Source organism: Vombatus ursinus, unplaced genomic scaffold (genome assembly GCF_900497805.2).
Source record: "Vombatus ursinus unplaced genomic scaffold, bare-nosed wombat genome assembly UNPS02014802.1, whole genome shotgun sequence".
Taxonomy (NCBI): domain Eukaryota; kingdom Metazoa; phylum Chordata; class Mammalia; order Diprotodontia; family Vombatidae; genus Vombatus; species Vombatus ursinus.
In genome coordinates, this window is record NW_020954580.1 from 25,259,901 (window position 1) to 25,285,127 (window position 25,227).

The 25,227-nt window shown below is 37.7% G+C and overlaps 1 protein-coding gene across 1 annotated transcript in view; it reads left to right on the top strand.

The window, feature by feature from the left end:
* ORC2 (origin recognition complex subunit 2) overlaps positions 1-18,511 on the top strand; it is a 54,235-nt gene extending 35,724 nt beyond the window's left edge. Inside the window, exons 11-17 of the mRNA XM_027873891.1 lie at positions 4,206-4,338; positions 7,495-7,591; positions 11,434-11,580; positions 12,261-12,432; positions 15,400-15,461; positions 16,382-16,500; positions 17,545-18,511. Coding sequence (XP_027729692.1) covers positions 4,206-4,338; positions 7,495-7,591; positions 11,434-11,580; positions 12,261-12,432; positions 15,400-15,461; positions 16,382-16,500; positions 17,545-17,631 — 817 coding nt within the window. The 3' untranslated portion in view covers positions 17,632-18,511. The remainder of the gene's footprint in view (positions 1-4,205; positions 4,339-7,494; positions 7,592-11,433; positions 11,581-12,260; positions 12,433-15,399; positions 15,462-16,381; positions 16,501-17,544) is intronic.
* The last annotated feature ends 6,716 nt before the right edge of the window (positions 18,512-25,227 follow it).

The window sequence follows — 25,227 nt, forward strand, 5'->3', positions numbered from 1 at the left end:
ATGTGCCAAAAACTCTTAAGTTATCAAACAACAGAAAAAGAGAGAATAAGAAGTTGGAAGCCTAAGGTTCAGATTATACTGTGCTCAGCATTCTCCTTATTTGTCAGGACTCTGTGGTGGTGTGCATGGTCTGACAGATAAAATCATCAACAAATTAAATCCAGGATTTATTAGCTGATTTGCTTTTAATAGAGAGAGACAGGGTGGAGGGTCTCTATCACAACATACTTATCCTACCTCCTGGATTCCTTCATATACTGCAGTTGGAGCTTGTCATTTAATTACTTCAGCTGATCTGCTAGCTACAGTGTATCATTATTATATTGCCATGGTTTATCTTCCCTTTGTTCCTCACCCAAATATTGTCCATCATTAGGTGTGTGGACTTCCACACAGGTGAGTAATTTTTATTATCCAGTACTTCCTTGTCTCCTATTCTATCCAACCTATTCTTTTTGTTCTGAACAGGGTATATTCATTAATTGCAGTTGTGAGTCACACCCTACCAAATGTCATTGATACCTATTTCATTCTATTTACTTAACCTTTTTCTTTGCTTATTATCTATAGTCCAAACAATTATGCATAGACATATGTGCCAACGATTATCATGTCTGTCTGCTTTTACATACTTTGTCTCGTGATCACTGAGCACCTCTAGTGCTATTTTTATATTATACTTGTTAGTCTTTGCAATTTACATTCAGCTTAGTAGAAAAATTTAGCTGCTTTTCACACTCTAGTCATGCCTGTTGTACATAATCTGGTTTTTAGAAGCTGATTCGGGGCTTTTTTCGAATTTGTCCTTCCTTTATAGTTTAAAACCTACCTAATTGGATTAACCAGTCTGCAGACAAACGCATAGTTCCTTCCCTTCCTTATATGTTCTCAGCCAAGAGCCCTTTATTAGTGTGTTTCTGTGGTCCAGAAAACTAAATCCCAATCTTTGACATTTTTAGCCAGCTAGTCTATATTTGATATTTTACTTTATTTTCTAATGTTTTCAACAGAAGAGGAGAAGAAAATACTTCCTGTACTTCTGAGTCCTTTAGTCTCTTACCCATGACTTCATAAGCTTTTAGAATTAGAGGCATAACCTGGAATTCTTGCATGTGGGGCAAATTCAGTTGGGAATGGAGAAGGGCACACACACACTAGTCCAGCAAATGAAATTGGACCATTAGAGGAAGTGGTGTTAAAAGTTGACCACGAGCAGGAAAAAATGGACCCCTTTCCCCCTTCCTCTTGGTTCCAGAAAACTCTGTAACAATTTCATTTGTTTCGATTCAATTAAATTTCAAATTCAATTTCAAATGATAGTTATGAATGCATAACTAAAAAAATATTTATTAAGCATCCACTATATGCCAGGCACTGTGCTAAACACCAGGGATAAAAATACAAAAGTGAGATAGTCTTTGCCCTCAGAGAGCTTTCTAATTCTAATATTCTAGTAGGGGAGACAACACATATAGGTGATTAGATCCAGGGAAGGGAGCTATAGTCTCAGGATTCACAGGGATGGTGAGTGGAGTCATAAGATAGTTCATTGCCACATAAAACTTTCCAAATTCAATGATGATTACCCTTTTCAGAGCAAAAGGCCGAAAATTGTGTGTGGGAGTGGAGAAGGAAGCCTATGGATGTGTCCTCGGGGCACATGGCAAGATACCCAGGGTGGATGGATGAATGGGATGTGAAGCATGGTCTGTTGTGGGTTAGGTGAGTTTTCATTTATTCATTTACCAATCAGGACAGTTTGGCCCCAGGCAGGAAATTCCAAACCTGAGTGAGGTAACTTCCTCATGGAGGAAAGCTGTTGGTCTCTACAAAAAGTGTTGTTTCGGGCAAGGAGAATGGGGTCTGCAGCAGGGCCGGTCGCAAGGTGCCTGGCATAAATGACTGGATGGGGATGAGTTATGGGTCTAAATATTTTTTGTTTTCACATGAATTTTCAGTAGTCTTCAGTAGGCTTTCCTTCATATCTTGACTGTCCTTTTCTAGAAGACAACATTTCTATTGTACATATTACATGTCTCTTTAGTAGGATGTCAGGTTGTGGGGGCTGGGTTTGTTTTTTTGTTTTTTGTCTTTGTATTTTAATGCTTAGTACAGTGCCTTGGACAGAGTAAGCACTCAGTAATCTGTTGGATTGAATTTGGACTATATGCCATAGGATCATAAGATCATAGATTTAGAGCTCAAAGAGGCCATGTGTTCAGCCCTATTCTACCTACTCCCCCTCCCCCTGCATTTTATAGATGAGGAACTTGAGACCTAGAGGAGTCCCAGAAGTAGTTGGTATTAACTTGCTCAAGGTCTCAGAAGTAGCTGGTGTTAGAGTCTAGTCCTCCTGTTCCAAACCCTAATCCTGACTCTAGGTCCAATACCTTTTCCACAAGAACACACTATCTCTCCCCCCACCCCCACCACCAAATAGGCTGTGTCTTGGTTTCCATAAAACCCTCTTTTCTTTCCTTGGGTTAAGGATGTTCACTCAGCTATGTGATGTATACATAAAGAAACTTACATACAAAAATGGGGTACATAAAGATAAGCATTGGACTGCTAAGCAGTAGGAATTGCATTCTGCCTGTGGAGTTGTTTTCTCTGATATTAGCTTTAACTCTCCTTTTCTTAGTGGCCATTTGTGACTTTCATTCGTAAATTTGTTCAGTCTCCTTTTGAATCTGTTTTATAATACTTTTCAGTACCACTTACTGGATTAACTTTATTTCTTCATTTACTTTTATTTTGCTCTAAACTTAACGTGATCAAATTTTAGCGGTTTTCTCCTTATCCTAGTATTGTAAGATAAATTGAAAAAAGTTCATGTTCACTTATGTGTGGTATTCATGATTTTATAGATTTTCATTACATCCTTTCTTTCATTACATCTTTCATCTTAAAATATATTTAATATTGATTACTTTTAAACAATTCCCATTCTAGCCTACTTCTGGAAGACAGTTTGAGAGTAGGAATTTCCTTGATATCCTTGATAAAGATTGAAACTAATTTTGATGATGACCAGTTTCATCCAAGTACCTACTTGTATAGACATATGCTTCATCTTTTTTAAACATTTGTATTTGGGTTTTACCATCATAGTAGCTTAAAAAATTGGAAGCCCTGGTTGGCACTGTAGAGTATACAGCAATAGGAACCTGCGTGGACTTGAACTTTTCAGGTGCTTTTCTACTGACTGGTTTGCTCTCCCGTATATTCAAAGGATCTCTTTTTTGCTCTTAGAGTCCTTTAATGGCTACCTTTCAGTCTTCTGTGGTCACACCTTGCTTTAAAAATATATGTTCAATTGAATTGAACACAATCTTTGTTATTTTGTGGATATATAAAGAAAATGCTTTGTAAACCTTAAAAACAGTTCTGAAGATTGTTCTCAATTTGGTTACTTTCCATTTTTTAAAGAAAGGTAGCTTTATTTCTTTGCTGATCTTTTTGACTCTGTCTTGTTGGAGGTGGGGCATAATCCTTTGTTCATCTTCTATATATTTATATTCTATTTTGCGTTATGTTTTTGTTTGTGTTGTTTCCTTTCCCGTATTGTAATTCCTTAAGAGCAGGGAAAGTGTTCAGACTTCCTCTTCTATCCTTTCTGTAAAATTTGTAGTTTGAATCACTGTGGATTATTTTCCCATTTACCAGCTCTTTTAGCATTCCTTGCTGCCATACATTCCACTTTACAAATTTTTATTCAGACCTATAGCATTGGCATAGATGCATTTATATAATCTAGATTGACCTAAAAAACAAACAAACAACCCAACTCTTCTTATACCTGTTTGTCTGGTTCAATGATTCAGCTTCTCTGTTTGCTTTTCTGATGTTTACATGTCTAAAAATCATATATCCTTGAAAGGTCTATGCTCCAGAAGGGGTATCCTTAGTGAAAGAGGATGGAGATGGCTGTTGTGGGGAGGTTGGAGAAAGGATGCCTGGGTTCATAACATCAAAGGAGAAATATTGTCATTGAAGCATCACAACTGACAAAAGCAGTGTTCCACTGTAAGGTCCATTGACATATCTTAGCATTGTGATCATAGAAATCTGTTTTGGTTGTAGTTCTAAACTGAAATTGAACATGGTACTTTATTGAATTACCAGACCTCAAGAGAAATTAGTTGATTGAGAAATTGGAACTAGGAGCTGCTGACTTGTAATTTCATAAATGTTTTTTCCTATAGCCTAGGGTTCAACATTGTGCTTTATGGACTGGGCTCTAAGAAAGAATTACTAGAGAAATTTCGTGCCTCCATGCTGCAAGATTCAGTTCATGTTGTCATCAATGGGTTTTTTCCTGGTATTACTGTAAAATCAGTAAGTGTATCAAATATATTGAAAGCATTAAGAAAAAATAATTTGTTTAATTCTTTATCACTGATGTGGATTTATTTTCATATTTTAATATAACTAATTTAGAGAGGTTTCTTTGAACTTTGTAATGTTTCTGAAATGTTATAGTTATCTGTGTATTCTGTGAATTTGTCTTCTCAAAACAGTGCTTAAAGACTGTTCCTCAAATACATTTCTGTTACTAATTTTGCATCTGTGTGGTATCACGTTCCTCGGCCTGGAAATTGGGGACCCAGCATTGCCAGCTTATAATGTTGCTTCATTTTCACACTTGCCAGCCTGCACCCCTGCAAGTGCCATCTGATGGGTTTTTGTTGCCACCACTTTCCCTAGATTTCTTGGGTTTCCTTACACTAAGGCTTCTGTGGTGAGAATGCCACAGAATTTCACTTTTATCTGATCCCTAAAAACAGTACAGAAACTTCTTAGATGTTTTAAAAGAGGATTTAGTGTAAAGGACTAGAGGAGAAACATGACCTTGAAGGCAATATAAAAGGGCAACAAAGACTCTCACAAATTTTAGAGGGATTAATTTCATCCTGGTTCTGAGCAACCAGGATATACTTTTCTTATTTTCTCCTTTCCTAATCTGTCAACTGGCCTTGACCTTAATATTAATTTATGTCTAGTTCCTTTTTAATAAATTTGGCAGGTCAGGCAGCTGTATCTCAGTCCCTCAAAAATCTCTATCTAAGCACTAGATTATAGGTATGGAGGTTTAGGTTCCAGTTCCAGTCGTTCTTGGAATACCTCACCCAAGACCTAACAACAATAGCCTTGGTAAAATCACTGCCCACCCTCATTCTAAATCCCAGAAAGGCTTTCCTCACTTAAATTTTGTCCTGCTGTCAATAATCCTTCCTTGGAATGGGGGAGGGGAGGATTTCTTCATACGTTGTTTTATTTTTCACCCTTAGTCTGCTTGAGGCATTGTCTAGCTAGGTATTTATTGCTGTTTGAATTATGTTATCCCTGAACCAGTTCTAACCTCATGAGTTGTAGGTAGATCCCACACCAAACCCCTCTCAACTTTGATTCCTGGGATATGCATAGCATGGCTACTACAACAGAGTAGTTTCTACTCCCAGACTAATAGTCTCTTTAATAATCAGCCTGTGCTGTCTTGTGTCTCTTCCCCTACTCCCCATACCCGGTAGCCAGTTGGTACTGACTGTCTTTCTGTGTTCTCAGTTCAGTACTCTAATCACTTATTTATTCCAAGGTGCTAAGTTTTGATCCTTTCCCCTAAGGATTATATTCTGAAGGATAAATATTTTTTACCTTTATTAAAAACCAGGAATGTGAAGACATTAGTATTTTTAAAAAATTTTTTTCTTATCTATTAATCATCTGTGGCCCTAGTACTGTAGGAATGCAGCCAGCCCTGAATTTATACCTGAAGACCTGACCTAAAGATCTGTATTTGGAGCCTTCTCAGTGATTAATACTCTCACATCTTCCAGGTTTGCCTGGGTTTTCCCTGGGGTTATCTGGAAGCGACTTGTTTTTAGTAGTTGTTTACATGTCTTCAGTTCCCTTATAAGCAGTTAAAACATGGAACAAATTAATTCCTCACCGTGAGGAATGTGGAAAGGACTGTTCTCATGGCTACATATAGACAAAGAAATTTCAGCTTCTTGGAGAGTTAGATGCTCCAGACATGTAATCTTACCTTAGAGTTGAGGGCCTCTCCCTCTAGTGGGAAGAAAGAGCTCTGGTTCACTAGGGAGTTGACCCTTCTACCTTGGACCTGCATAGTTCACATGATTCACAGTACAAGATGAAGGACAGGGTCCCAATTGTTTCTCTATCTACATTGTGGTTCCGTGTGCCTAATTGCTTATCCCTTCTAGTTCCCTATCCCTTTCAGTTCCTTTAGCTCTTGGCTTGGTCCAGCAACCTGACTTGTGCTACTTATTGCTGATGGTTTATGTTGCTTCAGCTGCCAATTTGGCTCCAGAATTCTTTGGTACTTCACTGCTGCTATTGCTGCTTCGTGGAAGCCTCCATCACTTCACTTTCCCTTCTTCTTACAGAGAGAGTCAGGGCCAATATGACTCTGCACTAGGTAACACTTTCCTAGCTCATTTGTTATCAGACCCATAGCCCCATTCAGCCATACACAAAAGCACCCTTGAGGTCCGACTTTGCTGACTCAGCCTACCAGGCATGCTCCTCACTCATTTACATTCTTTTTATTAGGCTTCTGGCAGCATTCTTCTGACACAGCATCTGTTGTTTAGTCTTTTTGAGGTTCAGGATCATATACTTGCACCTGGTTTCATTTGACTTTTTGATTCCTGTTATTCCTCCTTTCCTAACAACTGCAAGCCATGCATACTACCCTGAGAGGTAGAGAAACTGCAAGAAAGCACTAGAAATACTTGAGGGGTCTGTGACAAAAGCTTAGGCCGGTCCTGCTGTGAGTCCAAGGCCTCATATCTTTGCCCTCATATTGTAATGTTTGCTAGATGTCATAGAATAAAAATAAATTCTAATTTCCATATTTGCAAGTTTTTCTAGTGCGTGAAGAATACATTTTCTTCCTTTTTTCTCTGCAGCAAAAGTTTTAGTTACTATCTCAGTATTCCTGTCCCTAGTGTTCCCGAGTGTTCATTTCTTCCTGCTTTCTTAGGTTGTCTTCATTTCTTCATTATACAGCAAGGTAGTGAACTGTGTAGAGTGCTGGACTTAAGAGTCGCTATTTGAGTTTAAATCTGGCTTTAGATGCTTAATAGCTGTGTGAGGCTGGGCAAGTCATTTAACCTCTCTCAGCCTCAGTTTACTCATCTGCAAAATGGAGATAGTAATAATACCACCTACCTCACAGGGTTGTTGTGAGGGTTGGATGAGATAATGTGTATCAAACACATTGAAAACTTAAAACATCATCATCATCATCATCATCATCATCATTTTGTCCTGTCTTCTTTTTTAGCAGTATTTTATTCAGAAAGTTTTATAGTAAGGTAGCCTTAAAGCCCAACATAGTTTTCAAATGTAAAGTTGTGAGTGTTGCAAACATTTGGGAGGGAAAAAGCTAAGCCTGTTATTTTATTACCTATTATTGTTACTCAGTAGGATCTAATACAAATAGCAATATTCTGCTTTCTATTACAGATTCTGAATTCTATAACAGAAGAAGTCCTTGATCATATGGGAACTTTCCAAAGTGTGCTGGATCAGCTGGACTGGATAATCAACAAATTTAAAGATGGTAACATAGAATCTCTGTAACTTCAGGTGGAATTGAATAGGCATTTTCACTTATTCTCATGGAAATAGATATAATTTTTATGTGCCACATAATAATTGCTTACTTTGTTTTAAAAATGGAAGCTTCTCCTCTCACTACTCCTCATTCTTTAGGCATATTATTTAAGATTATCCTCTGGTCTTTGAGCAAGCTGTATGCTCAGGTCTTTTACCTTTTCAAGAAATTTAAAGGTATTTATATTTCTTGCTGTAACCTGAAATGACTGTGTTGCATCTGTTATGTAGCAAGCACTGTACTAGGCCCTTTGCCCTCAGGGAGCTCACATGCTGTTAGAGAAGACAGCATATACACACATACATATATACAAAATAAGTACAAGATAATTTTTGGAGTAGAAACATTAATAGTTGGGGCAGGGAGAGAGGGCAAGTAAGATTGTATGTAGGTGCTGCCTGACTTGAACTTTGAAGGAAACTAGGGCTTTTCAGAGGTCGAGGTGAGAGGAGGAATGCATTCAAACCATGAGTGATAACCTGTGTAAAGACGTAGAACATAGAAGATGGATTGTCATGTATGAGGAACAGTAAGAAGGCCAGTGTGGTTGAACCATAGATAAGGAAAATGTTTAATAAGGCTTGCAATGTAATTTGGGGATAGGTTGTAAAGGGCTTTAAATGTCCAATAGAAGACTTTGTATTTAATCCTTGAGGAAATGTGGAACCACTAAAGTTTATTGTGTGTATGTTTTATATGTGTGTATGTTGTGTGTATGTATATGTGTATATATAATTTATTTTAATGTTACATGTATTTTTATATGTGCTTTTCTTCTCCGTTAGAATATAAGCTCATTGCAGGTAGAAATTGTTTTCATTCTTTTTATTTGTGTCCCTAGGGCACAGTATGTGCTTAATAAGTACTGAGTGAATGATTGATTGAGAGGGGAGGAGAGACTTTGGACAGGGAGACCAGTTGGGAGTCTTAACATTGCAGTCCAGGCGAAAAGCAGCGGCCATGTGAAGGGAGAGATTCAGAGCCAGGTGTTAAAAAAAATGTGGGCATGGAATTGATGAGACAAAATTGATTGGGCTTGTGGTTGAGGGAGAATGAGTGATTGAAGATGATATGATTGCGAACTTTGGTGACTGGAAGGATAATATCCTTTGTTTTTATACCACCTACATTTCCTCCAGTGTCCCTCCCCATCCTCAGAGTTCCAGCCTTAAGACAAAGGCTATTTTGTTGTATTCTAACCTTGAATCACTGTTTTGGCAAGAGTTAGGCCTGGTCCAGAATGCCTACTCTATCCTGCAAACGTGTGATTATCAGCATTTTGTAAACTAAACCTTGTCTCCACTTCCAACATTTACAATAGATGCTTTCACTCTGATTGTCTACCTTTCAAAAGTTATCTGCATCATTCTCCTTTTTTTTTCATTTTCTTTTTTTAGAAATTCAAACAAAATGAACCTTTCATATCCATTGGAGAACGAGAGAGGATTTCATACAAAATTGCACCTCTCTCTTGTGTAGAGCTTGCTTTTCTTTTATAGCATATAACATTTATTATATAATTTTCAAAGTTCTTACTTGCCCAAGATAACTTTTGTAATATTTTCTTTGGGAGTTGGTGAGTGGAATCCCTATCTGTCTCTCTTTTCTCCCATTTTCCATCTCCCTTCTCCCCAGGTTGAAAAAAGAAAAATAAACCCTGACAACAAATGTGTAATCAAGCTATTAAAAAATTCTCACATTGGCCATTAACAAAAATGTACACCTCATTCTATGTCTTGACTTCTATGTCCATCATTTCTCATTTTATTTTTATCAACTTTTCCAATCTTATGGCTGTGAGATTGTTTTAATTTGCATTTCTCTAATTAATGGTGATTTGGAGCAATTTTTCCATATGGTTGTTTGTAACTTGGATTTCTTCCTTTGAAAGCTGTCTGTTCCCATCCTTTGAAGGTGCACTTTACAGAAACAGCTAAGATAGGAGGTATACCTTTGAGAAAGGAAAAGATAATGAGTTCATTATTGGTCACATTGTTTGAGATGTCTATGGAATATCCAGTTTAAAATTCCTAGTAAACAGTTGAATAATGCTATAGATCTAGGAATTATCTGCATTGATAATTAAACCTATGAGAACTGATGAAGTTACAAAGAGGCTATAGAGAGAAAAGATAACTCAGGGCACAAACTTGGGTGCATGTATGGTATGTTTGTATATTTTGGTTAATAAAAATGGAATTTGTACTATAATGTTAACTTGTACGGAATACTCTCATTCATTTTGGGTATCTATAATAGACTTTCGTATTGATAAAAATTCTGCAATTACTGATGAAAAGGGATCATTTTATCAGCACTTAGAATGTTTTGTATCATTTAGCAATCTCCATGCAGAAAGAAAAAGGGGAACATATTTTCTTGCTACTCCTTTGATATTGTCCATATATATAAGCCCAAATGTGAAACTCAAAAAAGAAATTCATGTTTTATCAGCTATCATTCACCTCTTAGATTTTTTTTTCTTTTTTTTAAGGGAATTGGAGTTAAGTACACCTCTTAGATTTTTAAAAAAATTGTTTAATTCTTACTTGGATTGGTGATAGAAGATCCTTAGTAAATACTGAAGAATGTTATATTAAATGATAAAACAAGAGGATTTCTTGTTACTGTTCAAAAGCACTCTTCTTTGGTCTCATTAAGTGTCTTGATTGTAAACCAAAGTCCTTATTTACTTTGACCTTTCTGCATTTGATACTGTTTGCTTTTCTTCTCTTAAACTTCCCTCTTTTTGTTGTTTATGTTACTACTTGGTTTTTCTGTCGCCTCTCATATTTCTCCTGTGTGTTTGTTAGTACTTCTCTTTCCTCTCATCCCCTAACTGGAAATTTCCTAAGTTGCAGTACTTGGGAAACATAACTCATCTGTTCTTCTTTCTGCATACTCTTTTTCCTTTGTTGTAGTGCTCTTCTCTGACATCTACTATCCACCTCTGAACTCTTGGGACTGTATTTCCATCCCTGCCTCTTATCCAAGCAACAGTCCTTTCAGCAAAATATCTCCATTTAGATGTTCTACTGTTACCTTCAAATATCAGTGTCCAAAGCCACACATTCCCTTCCCAAATCAGGTCAGACTTTTCTATTTCTACCAGTGGCACCACCATCGGCCTAGTCATTGATACTTAAAACCTTGGTATAATGTTTTTTACCATATTATCCTTTATTCTTTACATCCAAACACTTAGCAAATTCTGCCATATGTATATATATATATATTTGGTCACTGTCTTTTGCCTCTGTGAATCAGAAGAGGCTGTATTGCTTAGTAGGAAGAGAGAGAGACAGAAACCTAGCCTTGGATTCAGGGAGATTTAAGTTCAATTCCTGCCTATGGCATACACTGACTTTATGATCTTGGGCAAGTCATTAACTTCTACCCCAGACTATAAGGTGCTGAGAAGGTGCTGATCTTTACTGTAGATCCAAATCCTTCCTAGGAGCTCCCAACACTGATGAAATCTACCCTTTTGTTTCCATTGTTACCATCCTGATATAGAACCTCATCATGTTGTTGTTAGAGACTGTGTGAAGTAGACCCAGTGCTACTCTTGGAGTCAGGAAATCTGGGTTCATCTTCCTCCCTCCAATACTTAGGAACCTTGACATCAGGAGCAAATGATACCTGTAGTAAATATCAGTATTATGTACATATATGTATTTCCCCTTGTGTTTGGACCATAACAGCTGTTCTGCTAAAGCATCTTCCTCAATGAACCTGGGCTTTCCTCTACCTCTTAAAATATTTGTTGAATTTCTTTTTTTTTTTAGATTCTTCTTTGGAACTCTTCCTCCTTATCCATAATCTGGACAGCCAGATGTTGAGAGGAGACAAAAGCCAGCAAATTCTCGGACAGTTATCATCTTTGCCTAAGATTTACCTCATAGCTTCTATTGATCACATCAATGCCCCCCTCAGTAAGTTTAACATTATTGCTGTTCTTTCTAAAGATATCAGCTTGTAAAAAATACAGCATTAGTCATAAAACTTGTGCAGCTCTACACTATAAATCAAAGGACACTGCTTTCCAGAAGGATGTCTTGGTTTCCTTAATATCTGATTTGGAACATAAGGAATGCTATTATCGTTGGATAGTGGGGAAAAAAATAAACCTAGTCATGATTTCTTTTTCCATATTTTATTCTTAAACACTTTGTTTTGTGGTATGAATTCAGAGGTTTGTGACATGTCAGAACTTTGGAGTTATGTCTTTTATTCATATTATTTAAGCGAGAACATTTGTAGCACACTAAGGCTTAATCTTATATTTTAAATACAAATATTTAATTATTCTACTACTACAAGAAGAGCTACTGATTTGGACTTTTAATAGGAAGAAAAATGTGTAGATTTCAGAGTTGTTTTTTTCCTCCCAAATCACAGAATATTTTGAGTTAGGAGCGATCTTGGCAGCCAGCCCATACCCAACAAGTGGGTACTCATCATCTGCTTAAAGACTTCCTCTGTTTGCTGGGTTTTGGGATCCTCTGGGGCAAGGGCTTGAATAGCCAGTTAGGAGTGTTTTCTTTTTGTAACCAGAGACTGCTATATGAAGATAATTTTTTAATTTTTAATTTTATTTTTTAATATTCTATAGTGTGGGATCATTCAAAACAGAGCCTTTATAACTGGCTCTGGTATGAAACTACTACATATAGACCTTATACTGAAGAAACCTCTTATGAGAACTCCCTTCTTGTTCAGCAGTGTGGAACATTAGCTCTTAGCTCCCTTACACACGTTTTCCGAAGTCTTACTCCAAATGCAAGGTAAGAAATGAAAGCTCAAACTAGAATTTTCTTGCACTTTGTGAATTTATACAGAGACTCCAAAGAAGTTTTAAAATAATTTTGCATTAAAAATAATACTAGGTAACATTACTCCTTCAGCAATTTATAGTAGTGACCGTGTTCTTTTTTTTTTTTTCTTCTGGGGTTGAGGGAATAGGGAAGAATAAATAGCATTGTTGTCTTATGAAGTAATTTTGTGGGGATTCTTTTTGTTATCAGCTGACATCGTTGACTCTTCCATCCAGCCCTAAGACCTAATCAGTTCCCATGTCCTTTTTATTCTAACTCCCCAATAACTTATGTATTTGTCCCCTCCTTTTTTTTCCTACATTTATTTCACAGCTGAATTATTAGGTAACCCTTCTAATTAAGTTCTTTCTGCCTTCAGTCTCTTTTCTTCCTAATTCATCCTGCCACTTCCTGAGTATCACAGAATCAGATATGAAAGAGACCTCAAAAAATCATCAAGTCTCACCTTTATCTGAGTCAGGCATTCCTTCTAAAATATCCCCAGTAAATAGTCACCAAGCCTTTCCTTGAAAATGAGACCCATTACCTCCCATTGTAATCCCTTCCATTTTTTGAATAGCTCCAGTTTTCCCTTCATCAAGCCTAAATCTGTACCTTTGGAATGTTCACCAAATGTTTATAGATCTGCCCCTCTGAGGAAAAGCAGAACAAATCTAATTCCTTGAATTATTTGAGAATAACTATCACGTCTTTCTTTTATACCCAACTCATTTTTTTTTCCATGTAGAAAATCTTAGGTGTCTTCAAATGTTAACGCTCGTGTGCTAGAGGCTTTAATTCACCACTATTCTAGGCTTAGTCCTGTGGACGTGCTTCATCTTGTCACTGAGGTTCCTAAAATGTAGTGCCCAGAATGGAACCTAGTATTCTAGATGTTGTCTAACCAGAGTAGACCTCTTGTTCTGGATATCGTTTCTATCTTAATGATTGCATTAGCTCTTTTGTCTGCCATGTCATGCTATTAACTCAGTGTTGAGTTTGCATTCTGTCAAAGTTCCTAGGTGCTTTTCATAGGGATTGTTGTCTAGTCATGACTTCTCATCTTTGACTTGTGGACTGATCAGTTGGACTTTATATATATCCTTATTAAGTTTTGTCTGGCTTCTTAGATTCAGACCATTGTTATGGTTTGTCAAGGTGTTTTTAGATACTGACTGTTTCATCTAGCATCATAGCTATTCCAGGTTTATATCATCTGCCAAACTGATAAGTATTCCATCCATCCCTTTATCTAAGTTATCAAGCTAATGAATAAGCCAAGGACTGATCCCATGGACACTCCACTAGAGAAATAATACTCCCTAAGTTGACCGATCAGCTTTTCAGCGACTACTGTTTGGACTTGATCATTCAACTAATTTCATCTCTGTCACTTGTCTGGCCCATACCTCTTCTCATACATAAGAAACTTTGTCAGTTGATTTGCTGAAATCCAGCTGTGTGTTATCTTTTCATTTCTATAATCTGCCAATTTGGTAACAGTGTCTAAAAAGGAAATGAACGTCTGACTTGACCTTTTCCTGAGGTAGCCACACAACATCTTAATGATCACTGCTTTTCCTTCCAGATGTTCAAAACCCACATTTCTCAGGAATTGAAGTCCCCTTTACAGGCCTATAGTTTAAAGACTCACTTTTCCCCTTTGATCTGAAAACTGGAACAGTAGGTATCTGTATCTACCTCCAATCATGGGGCACCTCTCCTGCCATCCAGATTTTTCAGAAATTACTGACAGTGACTAAAACTAACTTCTCTGCCAGTTCTTTTTTAATTTTTTGATATGGTTCATCTAGTTCTAGTGACTTGAAATCAAAGGAGGTGCTCTCTTAATATCATCTCATTTATCTTGGGTTTCAACTGTCTTTATTATTTTCTATCTAAACTTCCTAGTCTAAAGATCATTCTTGTTGGAAGAGAAAATAGAATCAAAATAGGAATCAATTAGATATTTTAGGGCTTGTTCCTTTTGCTCATTATCATAATCCCATTCACTCCAAGGGGATGGGATCCGTTTTTTTTCTAGTGACAGAGAGCAGGTAACTCTGGAGAAACTTGGGGGACACACACTGGGGCTGAGGGGGCAAGACTCAGAGATGGAAAGAGATTGGGAACTAGGCTGGGGGGGCAGGAGTGTGGTTAAGGATTCAAAAGCGACTGTAGGTAGGACTTTCTAGGCTGGGGAGATAGGAGATGATGTGGGTGGGATATAGGGAGTGGGGAGCCTGGGTTTCCATACTTCCCCTTCTCAACCCCCTAACTCCCCTAGCAGCTCATGACTCCTATGGGCCTATCCTCCCACGTTTTTTGTTTGTTTTGTTTTTGGATAGTGGTTCTGTCCCTTCGGCGATCTTTCTCTTTTCCTTAACAGAGTAAAATCCAAACTCCTTAGCCTGGCTCTAGCTGACATTTGAGACCATATATTACTACACTCTGTGATATGCTTGACACTTCAGTATTTCATGAATGCACGTACTTTCTCATCTCTTCCATTGCTTATTTCGTTTTCCATGGTTAGAGTATGCTCCTTTATCTTCCCAGGTCCTCACTGCCACCTGTTAGTCTCAGCTGAAATGCCCTTGCTTCCCTGATTACCCCATTTGGAAGTTATTTTTCTTTTAGAATTTTCATAGTGGTTTGTTTCTACTGCTCTTATATATGCACTTTTTATTATCTACTCATAAAATTTTATGTACTTGTCTTATTTTCCCTATTAGATTGTAGCTTCTTAAGAATAATAATCACATAACAAATGAATAATGAATGAGGGTCATGCCTTATTTATCTTTGCATCTCTTCTAGCCCTTAGCAAAATGCTTTCCTCATATTAAATGATTAAAAATATTTGCTGAATGAATATCTTAATATTAACATTCCTGAGGAATTTAACATTGTTTAATTGCATTTCTTTTTCCTTAGGGGGATTTTTAGGCTCTTAATAAAGTATCAACTAGAGAATGAAGATAACCCTTCTTATATAGGTAGGCATATAGTGTTTATGTTTTATGGCTTCTTTCTAATGTCACCCCATTAATTCAATTTTCTTTTAACTAATTCTAGCACTTTCTCATTTAAAAGCACTGGACATTTTCAAGACTGATAAGTTAGTATAGTGCACATTTCATAATTTCAGGTATACTTTTAGGCTTTTTGCCAACCTTAAGTAGATGACAAGGAAGATGTGCTCTAAATTCCAAGTTACACACATTGATATGGGGTATGTCAACCAATCTTTTATTTTTCATAAAGAATTTTCATTATTAAGGGAAAATTTAGTGAGTCCTTTATGGTATATTTAGTAGGCTTTAAGAGATTTGCCTCCACATTGATAGAAAAGAAAATATATCATTTAGGCCAAAATTTCTAGGAGACAGTTTTTCAGCTCTTAGCTATCTCACAACAGTTCTCTTAATTTAAGTACTCCTGTTTAGTTTCATTCAGCTGAGAATATTCAGCTGTATTTGCCTTTTTTAAAAGATATGTGACATGTTAAAATATTCTCCAACTTTTCCCTATCTTAAGAGTTGCATGTTTACTATTAACAATAGTATTTTCTCCATCTTCTGAACTCTCATATCACTTTGTCCATATCTCTGATGTACTTATCACACTGTACTTTGTATATTTATTTGACTGAATAAACTTGATACTTAGATTATAAGTTCTTTGAAGGCAGAAATTATTGTAATTATCTTGTAACCCTAAGAGCACCTAGTGCTGTACCTAGAACAAAGAGTTGTTCAACTAATAGGTGTTTAATGAGCTTTTGTTGAAAACTTAACTTGATTCTAGCAAGGACCTTATGAGGATGCACATCTTCACTTTGGTTTTTAGCTTGGATGTCAGTGGAATCTTTTCTTCCTGATTACTTACCTTGGATCTCAACTGTCTAACTTCCTAGGGCTTTCTTTTCAAGATTTCTACCAGCAGTGTCGGGAAGCGTTTCTTGTTAACAGCGATCTGACACTTCGGGCACAACTAATTGAATTCAGGGATCATAAGCTTCTAAGAACAAAGAAGGTGAGTCTTGGTATTGTAGCTTAGGGTGCTGGGCGAGAAGGGCTTCCAGTTATTCAGATGAGGATTGCCTGTGGATTAAGCCTAATTAGGCATCATATAGCCAGGCTAGACCACAAAGATTCCCTAAACTGTTGTTATCAAAGATGTACTGAGCACCATGCAGATGCAGCTGAAAAACTGGCAGTGCAGTGCGGTGGCCTTGACAGCATACAGTAGAACAAATGTGTAATCAGCTTAGTGTTAAATGAACATAAAAACTACAATCAAACCATCCTCTCCCTTTCTTGCAACACTGCTTTCCCCTCAATAGGCCTGCAAAGGATGTGTTTCATTTGGTGTGTTCCTGGTAATTTTTGGGTAACTTGTATATTTTAACTTTAGAGCTTGAAGTGTAAGGAAATTAAAAACTTGCTATAATATAGTTATTTTATTTTAGAAGGAAGATGTTAATTTATTGTATGCTGGGAGGTGGCCACATGTGTTCTCTGACAGAGCAAGAGATTCTTTCCATTTGGTTTTTGTTGTTCAGTCATTTTCAGTCGTGTCCAACTCTTCATGACCCCATTTGGAATTTTCTTGGCAAAGATACTGGAGTGGTTTGCCATTTCCTTCTCTAGCTCATTTGACAGATGAGGAAACTGAGACAAACAGCATTAAGTGAATTGCCCAGGGTCATAGCTAGTAAGTATCTGAGGTTAGATTTGAACTCAGATCTTCCTGACTCCAGTTCTGTGGCGCTCTATTTGCTTCACCACCTATTGCCCCTTTTTTTTATATTAAAGTGGAATTTTGGGGCAGCTAGGTGGTGCAGTGGATAGAGCACTGGCTCTGGAGTCAGTTGGACCTGAGTTTAAATCCAGTCTCAGACCAGACACTAGACACTTACTAGCTGTGTGACCCTGGACAAGTCACTTAACCCCAATTGCCTTGCCCCCCTCCCCAAAATTTTTTAAAAAATGGAATTTTAAAAATGTAATTTGTTCAGATGAACTGTCACTCTCATTTGCTCTAGCCTAATCCTGATTTTGTTTTTGTATACTTTAGGGAACGGATGGAGTAGAGTATTTGTTAATTCCTATTGACACTGGGACCTTAACTGATTTCTTGGAGAAAGAGGACAAAGAGGCTTAAAGATTTCCTTTGAACACGAATCTTCTGTGACAGCTATTGTAAAGGGCTGCTATAGAGGGACCTGTGCTCCACTTGCTGCCTCTATAACCAAAAGCGCTATGTTTACTTACCAGCAGTAGATTATTTTCCAGCATGCAAGATTTAAAACTCTGGACACATCATCAAATTTAATTCTTTTGACTGATCTGAATGGTCTACTTAAGTGATGCCATCTCAAGTACAATGCCTAAATGCTTAAACTGGAGAAAATGTGCCTTTCATTTATTACCTCTCTGGAGACTCTTGACTGGATAGAGCAGTTTGCTCAGGGAGTATTCGAAACTGAAGGTTTTGGATTTCATTTTATACTAGGGAAGATGATATCCTTAATTTTCCGAGTGCCCTTTTAAACAATCCCAGAACTGATTGTTTGCAAGCATGCTGGTTCCAGAGTGTGAACTACTGAGGTATGAGCATCCACTAAATCTGTTTCGTCTGCAGGTCTGTATCTCTGAACTGTTGTGTGCAATGACAGAATTTAAAAAGTAGTTTTTATTGCTGTTTTTGCTGTGTTGTTTTAAAGCAGCAAACACTTAAGTGTAGATTTTGGAAGGAATAGAAAATGGTTCTTTTCCACCCTTTCGGATTTATACTAGATGGGAGAGGGGTGAGGGAGACATTATTTATTTGTAGGGGGAGGGACAAATGTGAAAGATGGGTGGAAGGAATATATAGGGTGTCCTCCTTACAGAGGGGCACACAAACAACAGATCATAGTAATGCAGAACAGTGAGTGTCTATTATCTGACACAAGTGGGAGGCCAGTTTAGAACAGGAACTGAACTCTTCGATTAAGTTTTAATAATTTCACTGGTGAATAAAAAATTTCAGTATTCCTGTATTTTGACTTTTTCTTAACTGTAGTTCATCACTTTCATAACATACAGGTAAGTGGTTTGATAATACTGTTTTAACCTTTATTTCCATTAATTAAAGTGGATGTCTTTTTTTTTTTTACAGTAAATGAAATAAAACATGAAATAAATACCTCATGGATGTTTAGTGGAGCTTTTGTTCTTAGGTATGAAAGAAAGTAGAGGAAGAATCTCAGATACCTAGAGCTAGAGCTCCAGAAAACTAGAGCTACGGAGCTCTGGTCGTTCCACCTCTTGTAGAACTTCCAGATCTATTTTGTCAATCAGCTTACAAAATCATATCATTTACCAGTGTATTCAAGTAGCCCTTGAATGTCATAATTCAGTTTGCTAGTGTAGAAAACACTGGCTTACTGTCAGATACTTTAAAGTAGTTACATTGGCTAGTCTGTGAATAGATGACTACTAAGAGCTTTACCATGGTTTTTTTTTTTTTTTTTGATGAGGCAATTGGAATTAAGTGACTTGCCCAGAGTCTATACAGCTAGTGCGTGTTATGTGTCTGAGGTCAGATTTGAACTCAGGTCGTCCTGACTCCAGGGCCAGTGCTCTACTCCACTGTGCCACCTAGTTGCCCTCATGGTTTTTTTAATTGAGCTATCTCCAAGGGAGAGTGATAAGTCCAAACATCATTGTGAAGGACACCTTCAGTGACCATTTTTATATTAATGAAATGTGGCGAAGATGAATAGGAGCAGACTTGATGGAGGAAAAGGGGAAAAAAATACAAAAAAAGTAACATGAAGCCTGTAGAATGTGTATGTAATGGGCTTGGAAGGCCCGGCAGTCAGCCTCATAGATGAGTACCTGCCTCTATCTCTTATGCTTGCTACTATTTGGTGTTACTTCCTCATCTTCACTCACTTAAACTCCTAGGTCTCTGAAATAGATCATGGCCCTGAAAAGGGGAAACTCCAAAAATCCTCATGCCTTATTGAGACATGAGAATGACCCAGAATTCCCAGAGGCTATGTCAGTCAAATGTAAACTCTGGCAGGTCCAGTGAAACTGAAAAGGCTTCACCATCAGACCCAAGGATAACAACCCTAGTTTCTTGAGAACCAGTCTGATTTTACCAGGTTGGTTTCATGGGACTTGAGTTTTTCATCCACAGAAAGTCTAGAAGACTGAATTAAATTTAGAGGGATCATAATCCTGTACTGGTGAAGGAAATGTTCACACTGATGAACATAGAATCTTTAAAGTACTGACCTTGTACATGGTGCTAAGGACATATTAATAAAATGTAGTAACAATAATAGTAATAATAATCATAAAGAGGAGCACCAGAAAGCAACATTTCTTTTTTTTTTTTTGCTTTTTGGTGAGGCAGTTAGGGTTAACTGACTTGCCCAGGGTCACACAGCTAGTAAGTGTCAAGTGTCTGAGGCCAGATTTGAATTCAGGTCCTCCTGACTCCGGGCCAGTGTTTTACACTGTGCCACCTATCTGCCCCTAAAACTTGCCTTTTTCTTTTTCTTTTTCTTTTTTTTTTTTTTTTAAGGCAGTTGGGGTTAAGTGACTTGCCCAGGGTCACACAGCTAATAAGTGTCAAGTGCTTAGTCTGAGGCCAGATCAGAAAGCAACATTTCTTTCTTTTTTCTTTTTTTTTTTTAAATAAATAACTTTAATTATATGAAATTGAAAAGTTTTCACAGAAACTGAATTAAATGCATCTGGGACAAGAAGGGAAACAAATGGGAATGTGTGTGTGTGTATGATATCTTCCTGAGTTCAAATCCGGCCTCAGACATTTAGACACTTACTAGCTGTGTGTGGAGATACACACACATATGTGTGTATGTGTATATATATGTATGTATATGTACGTATGTATGTATATATGCATTCAACGAAGATATATATGAATAAAAACCATTCCTTATGGATAAGTGGTCAAAGGATCTGAATAGACAGTTCCCAAAAGAAGAATCACAAGCTATTAACAACCATATGTAAGAATATTCCAAATCACTAATCATAAGAGAAATACAAATAAAAACAACTATGGAGTATCACCCAACATTCAGCAAATTGATGCAGATAAAAGGGGAAAGCTAAGGTTGGAGGGGTTATGGAAAGATAGGCAAACTAATGCATTGTTGGCAGAACTATGAATTAGTACAACCATTCTGGAAAGCAATTTGCAATGCCTCTACCCTTTAATTCAAAGACCCCTTTGTTGTTGTTCATTTGTTTTTCAGCTGTGTTCAACTCTTTGTGACCCCATTTGGGATTTTTTTTTTTTTAGCAAAGATACTGGACTTGTTTGCCATTAGCTTTTCCAGCTTATTTTACAGATGAGGAAACTAAGGCAAATAGGATTAAGTGACTTGCCCAGGGTCACAGAACTAGTAAGTGTCTGAGGCCAGCTTTGAACCTAGGAAGAAGAATCTTCCTGATTCCAGTCCCACTGCTCTATCCACTGCACCACCTAGTTGCCCTTAGAGACTCCATTGCTGAATATATAACCTAAAGAAGTTATTGATGAAAATAAAGGTTCCATATACACCAGAATATTTATACTCTTTTTTTGGGGGGGGGATAAATACTATATAACTGGTGGGGGAGTGGCTAAATAAATTGTGGTACATGAACGTAATGGAATATTATTGTGCTGTAAGATTTTGAATAAAGAGAACCATGGGAAGATTTGATGTAAAATGAGGTAAATAAAGCCAAGAAAACCACATTCACAATGATTACAATAATACATATAAAAAGAACAACCACCACAAAGCAATTAAAAATTGTTCAAAGAATTCAGTGCCTAGCTCACAGTCTTCCTTTTCTCCTCCTTCCCTTATACGAAGGGACTTAAACGTACATATCTGTACTATCTTAAACATCCTTAACTCACAGTTCTTCAACTTACTCATTTCATCTAAGTTACTTCTGTACCCTACCTCAGCTATACACTAAGAGTGTCATGCTATTGATCTTGCTGTCACCCACAAATGTATCACTTTTATGTTCATGAATTCTGAAATTCTCTTATCTTATAAAAATCTATTGTCATTCCACCTTTTCCTCTGCATTGCCACTTAAATCCTGTTCTTTTTCCTTACTCTGACCCCCAATCCCTAAACCTCTCAGTTCAATTCCAGGCCATCATCCTTGAACTAGCCACATTCTCCATTCTGACCCCTTGGTGAACTAGTTCAACTCCACACTGTGCTCTTGAGTACCTTGCCCCCTATCTTATCACTGATTTTACCCTTCTAAGTCTCAGCCTTGGATAACTTACTCCATCCACTATCTTTGCACCTATATACATGCTGTTGAATGAAGCCAAGGAAAATCATGAAACCATGTTGACTAGGTTTACTATAAACTCATGTTTTATGACCTCAATTGGGCCTTTACTGCTGCAAGGCAACCCCTTTTTTTAAAAATTTCTTTTTTTATTTTTAGTTTTCAACATTCACTTCCACAAGATTTTGAGTTCCAAATTTTCACCCCATCTAGCCCCTCCCCCCACCCCAAGATGGCATGCATTCTGAATACCCCTTCCCCTGGTCTGCTTTCCCTGCTATCTCTCCCCCCCTTCCCCTTCTATTTTCCTATAGGGCAGGATAGATTTCTGTACCCCATTTCCTGTATTATTTCTCAGCTGCATGTGAAAACATTTTTTTTAAATGTTTTTTTAACCTTTGGGTTCCAAATTTTCTCCCTTCCTCCCTCCTCACCCACCCTCATTGAAAAGGCAAGCAACTCAATATAGGCTATACTTGTGCAGTTATGCAAAACATTTCCATAGTAGACATGCTGTGAAAAACTAACTCTAGTTCCCTTAATCCTATCCCACCCCCCCCCATTTATTCTATTCTTTCTTTTGACCCTGTCCCTTCTCAGAAGTATTTGATTCTGATTACCCCCCTTCTCAATCTGCCCTCCTCTCTATTATCCCCCTACTCTCTTGTCCCCATCCCTTCCTATTTTCCTGTAGGGAAAGAGATTTCCATACCCAATTGAGTGTGTATGTTATACCCTCCTTAAGTCAAATCCTATGAGAATAAGATTCACTCATTTCCTGTCACTTTCCCCTGGTTCCCCACCACTGTAAGAGCGTTTTCTGTTTTTTTGTGAGATAATTTATCCTGTTCTACCTTTCCCTTTCTCCTTCTCCTAGTATAATCCTCTCTCACCCCTTAATTTTATTCTCCAGGTATGACCCCTTCATCTTCAACTCACCCTGTGCCCTCTATCTGTCTATCTATACATACATATAATTTTTCCCCCTCCAACTACCCTAATACTGACAAAGGTCTCATGAGTTACAAATATCATCTTTCCATGCAGGAATGTAAACAGTTCAACCTTAATAAGTCTGTTATGATTTCTCTTTCCTGTTTACCTCTTCATTTTTCACTTGAGTCTTGTATTGGAAAGTCAAATTTTCTATTTCACTGAATGACCATTTTTTCCCCAAAGGATTATACTCAGTTTTGCTGGGTAGGTGATTCTTGGTTGTAATCCTATCTCTGTTGCTGTCTGGAATATTATATTCCATACCCTGCAGTCCCTTAATGTAGAAGCAGCTAAATCTTGTGTTATCCTGATTGTGTTTCCACAATACTTGAATTGTTTCTTTCTGGCTACTTGTAATATTTTCTCCTTGACCTGGGAATTCTGGAATTTGGCTACAGCATTCCTAGGAGTTTTCCTTTGGGGATCTCTTTCAGGAGGTGATCAGTGGATTCTTTCAATTTCTATTTTGCCCTCTGGTTCTAAAATATCAGGGCAGTTTTCCTTGATAATTTCTTGAAAGATGATGTCTAGGCTCTTTTTTTGATCATGGCTTTCAGAGAGTCCAATAATTTTTAAATTCTCTCTCCTGGATCTATTTTCCAGGTGAGTTGTTTTTCCAATGAGATATTTCACATTGTTTTCTAATTTTTCATTCTTTTGGATTTGTTTTACAGTATCTTGATTTCTCATAAAGTCACTAGCTTCCAGTTGCTCTATTCTAATTTTTAAGGAAGTATTTTCTTCAGTAATCTTTTGGACTTCCTTTTCCATTTGGCCAGTTTTGCTTTTTAGGGCATTCTTCTCCTCATTGGCTTTTTGGACCTCTTTTGCCATTTGAGTTAGGTTCTTCAGCTGAGGGAGGAGGGAGAGAGGAATGAATATTTGGAAGAGTTTCTCTGGGGACTGAGATAGGGAATCAGTTTGGGAGTAACAAAAGGTCAGCCTTGCTACAAAGAGGGCTCAGGCTCAGTTGAAGCTGGATAACATGAATTTATAATGGATCCAGTCAGTACAGTTGTTGAGACTTCCTCTAGATCTATTAAGCAGCCTGTTTCTCAGAAAATAGTGTCATGCACTGTGCTAAGTGTTGCGTTACAAAGAAAAAAACCCTTTCCAAGGAATTCACTTTTAATGGGTGGAGGTGACATAAAGGAGATTCAGCTTCAAGACAGACAGATAGTAGGTCTGCTAGACTTGAGAGAGCCATATTAGGGCAGATGTAAAATCCCAGTGGTCCACCATCTTACCCTCAATATTGTAATTGGTGACTTCCCTTCCCCTGTCATCCAATCAGTGTGAGAAGCCAAGTCTCCAACAACTACAGGAAAGGAGGAGTGGTTCAGAATGATGCTGGGCTCTAAGATAATCCTGGCAGGGATGAGGGCAGGAATTAGAATCTAGCAAGACAGGGATGTACACTGCCTGTTGGAATATGGGCAATAGGGAAGAAGTAGGGGAAGAAAGTCTGCCCATAGCTTGAGCTTGCTGGGCTTTTTGTGGGGATTAGGAAAGGCTTACTGTAGAAGGGCAGCTAGATGGTGCAGCAAATACAGTGCTGGGCGTGGAGTCAGTAAGACTCATCTTCCAGACTTCAAATCCGGCCTCAGATACTTACTAGCTGTGTGACCTGGACAAATCACTTAACCTTATTTGCCTCGGTTTCCTCATCTGTAAAATGAGCTGGAGAAGGGAATGGCAAACCACTCTACTATTTCTGCCAAGAAAATCTCAAATGTAGACATGACAAAAACTATAGAAGGTGGCAATTTATTAATAGTGACGCATAAATGTTAACAAAATAAGTCAGTGACCACCTCAGTAAGGCCAGCAACCCCAATGGGATGGAATCCTCTTTTTTGACACATGGGAAGGGTTGGGAGTGGTGGGGAGTGGGTTGGCATTCTTGTGTGGCTAATCACAACTGTCTGTGACAATTAAGGAATACTGTTTTATAAAACTCAGTTGCCTCTTGTAGTCTTGGTTAGGGGACCAGAACCACGCACTTTGATACCCCCTTGGTGGAGGTCAAGCCTACCCTAACTGCACAAGGACAGGCAAGACCTGATGACTTGTCTTTTGAGGGATGACAGCGGCTTAAGCTGGTTGGAGCTTACAGACAACAATCAGATGTCCTAGAAGCTAACTACATGAGTGATAACGTTCCCTCCCTTTCAACCACACCTTTAAACCAATTTGGACTAGAAACACCGTTTCTAGCTTAACTCCAGAATTGAGAAATGTGGCTTGACAAAATGGGGAACAGAGTTAATTACAGAATAGAATCAATTATTAATATAAAATAATTTTAATTTCCTCAGTGATGACTGAGCTTATGTTTACAGTAGTGTAGTATAGAATATTTTAAGTAAAATATAAGCTAACACTGAGAGAAATGTCAATGAAGCAAAGTATTAGATGACTTGAAGCTACC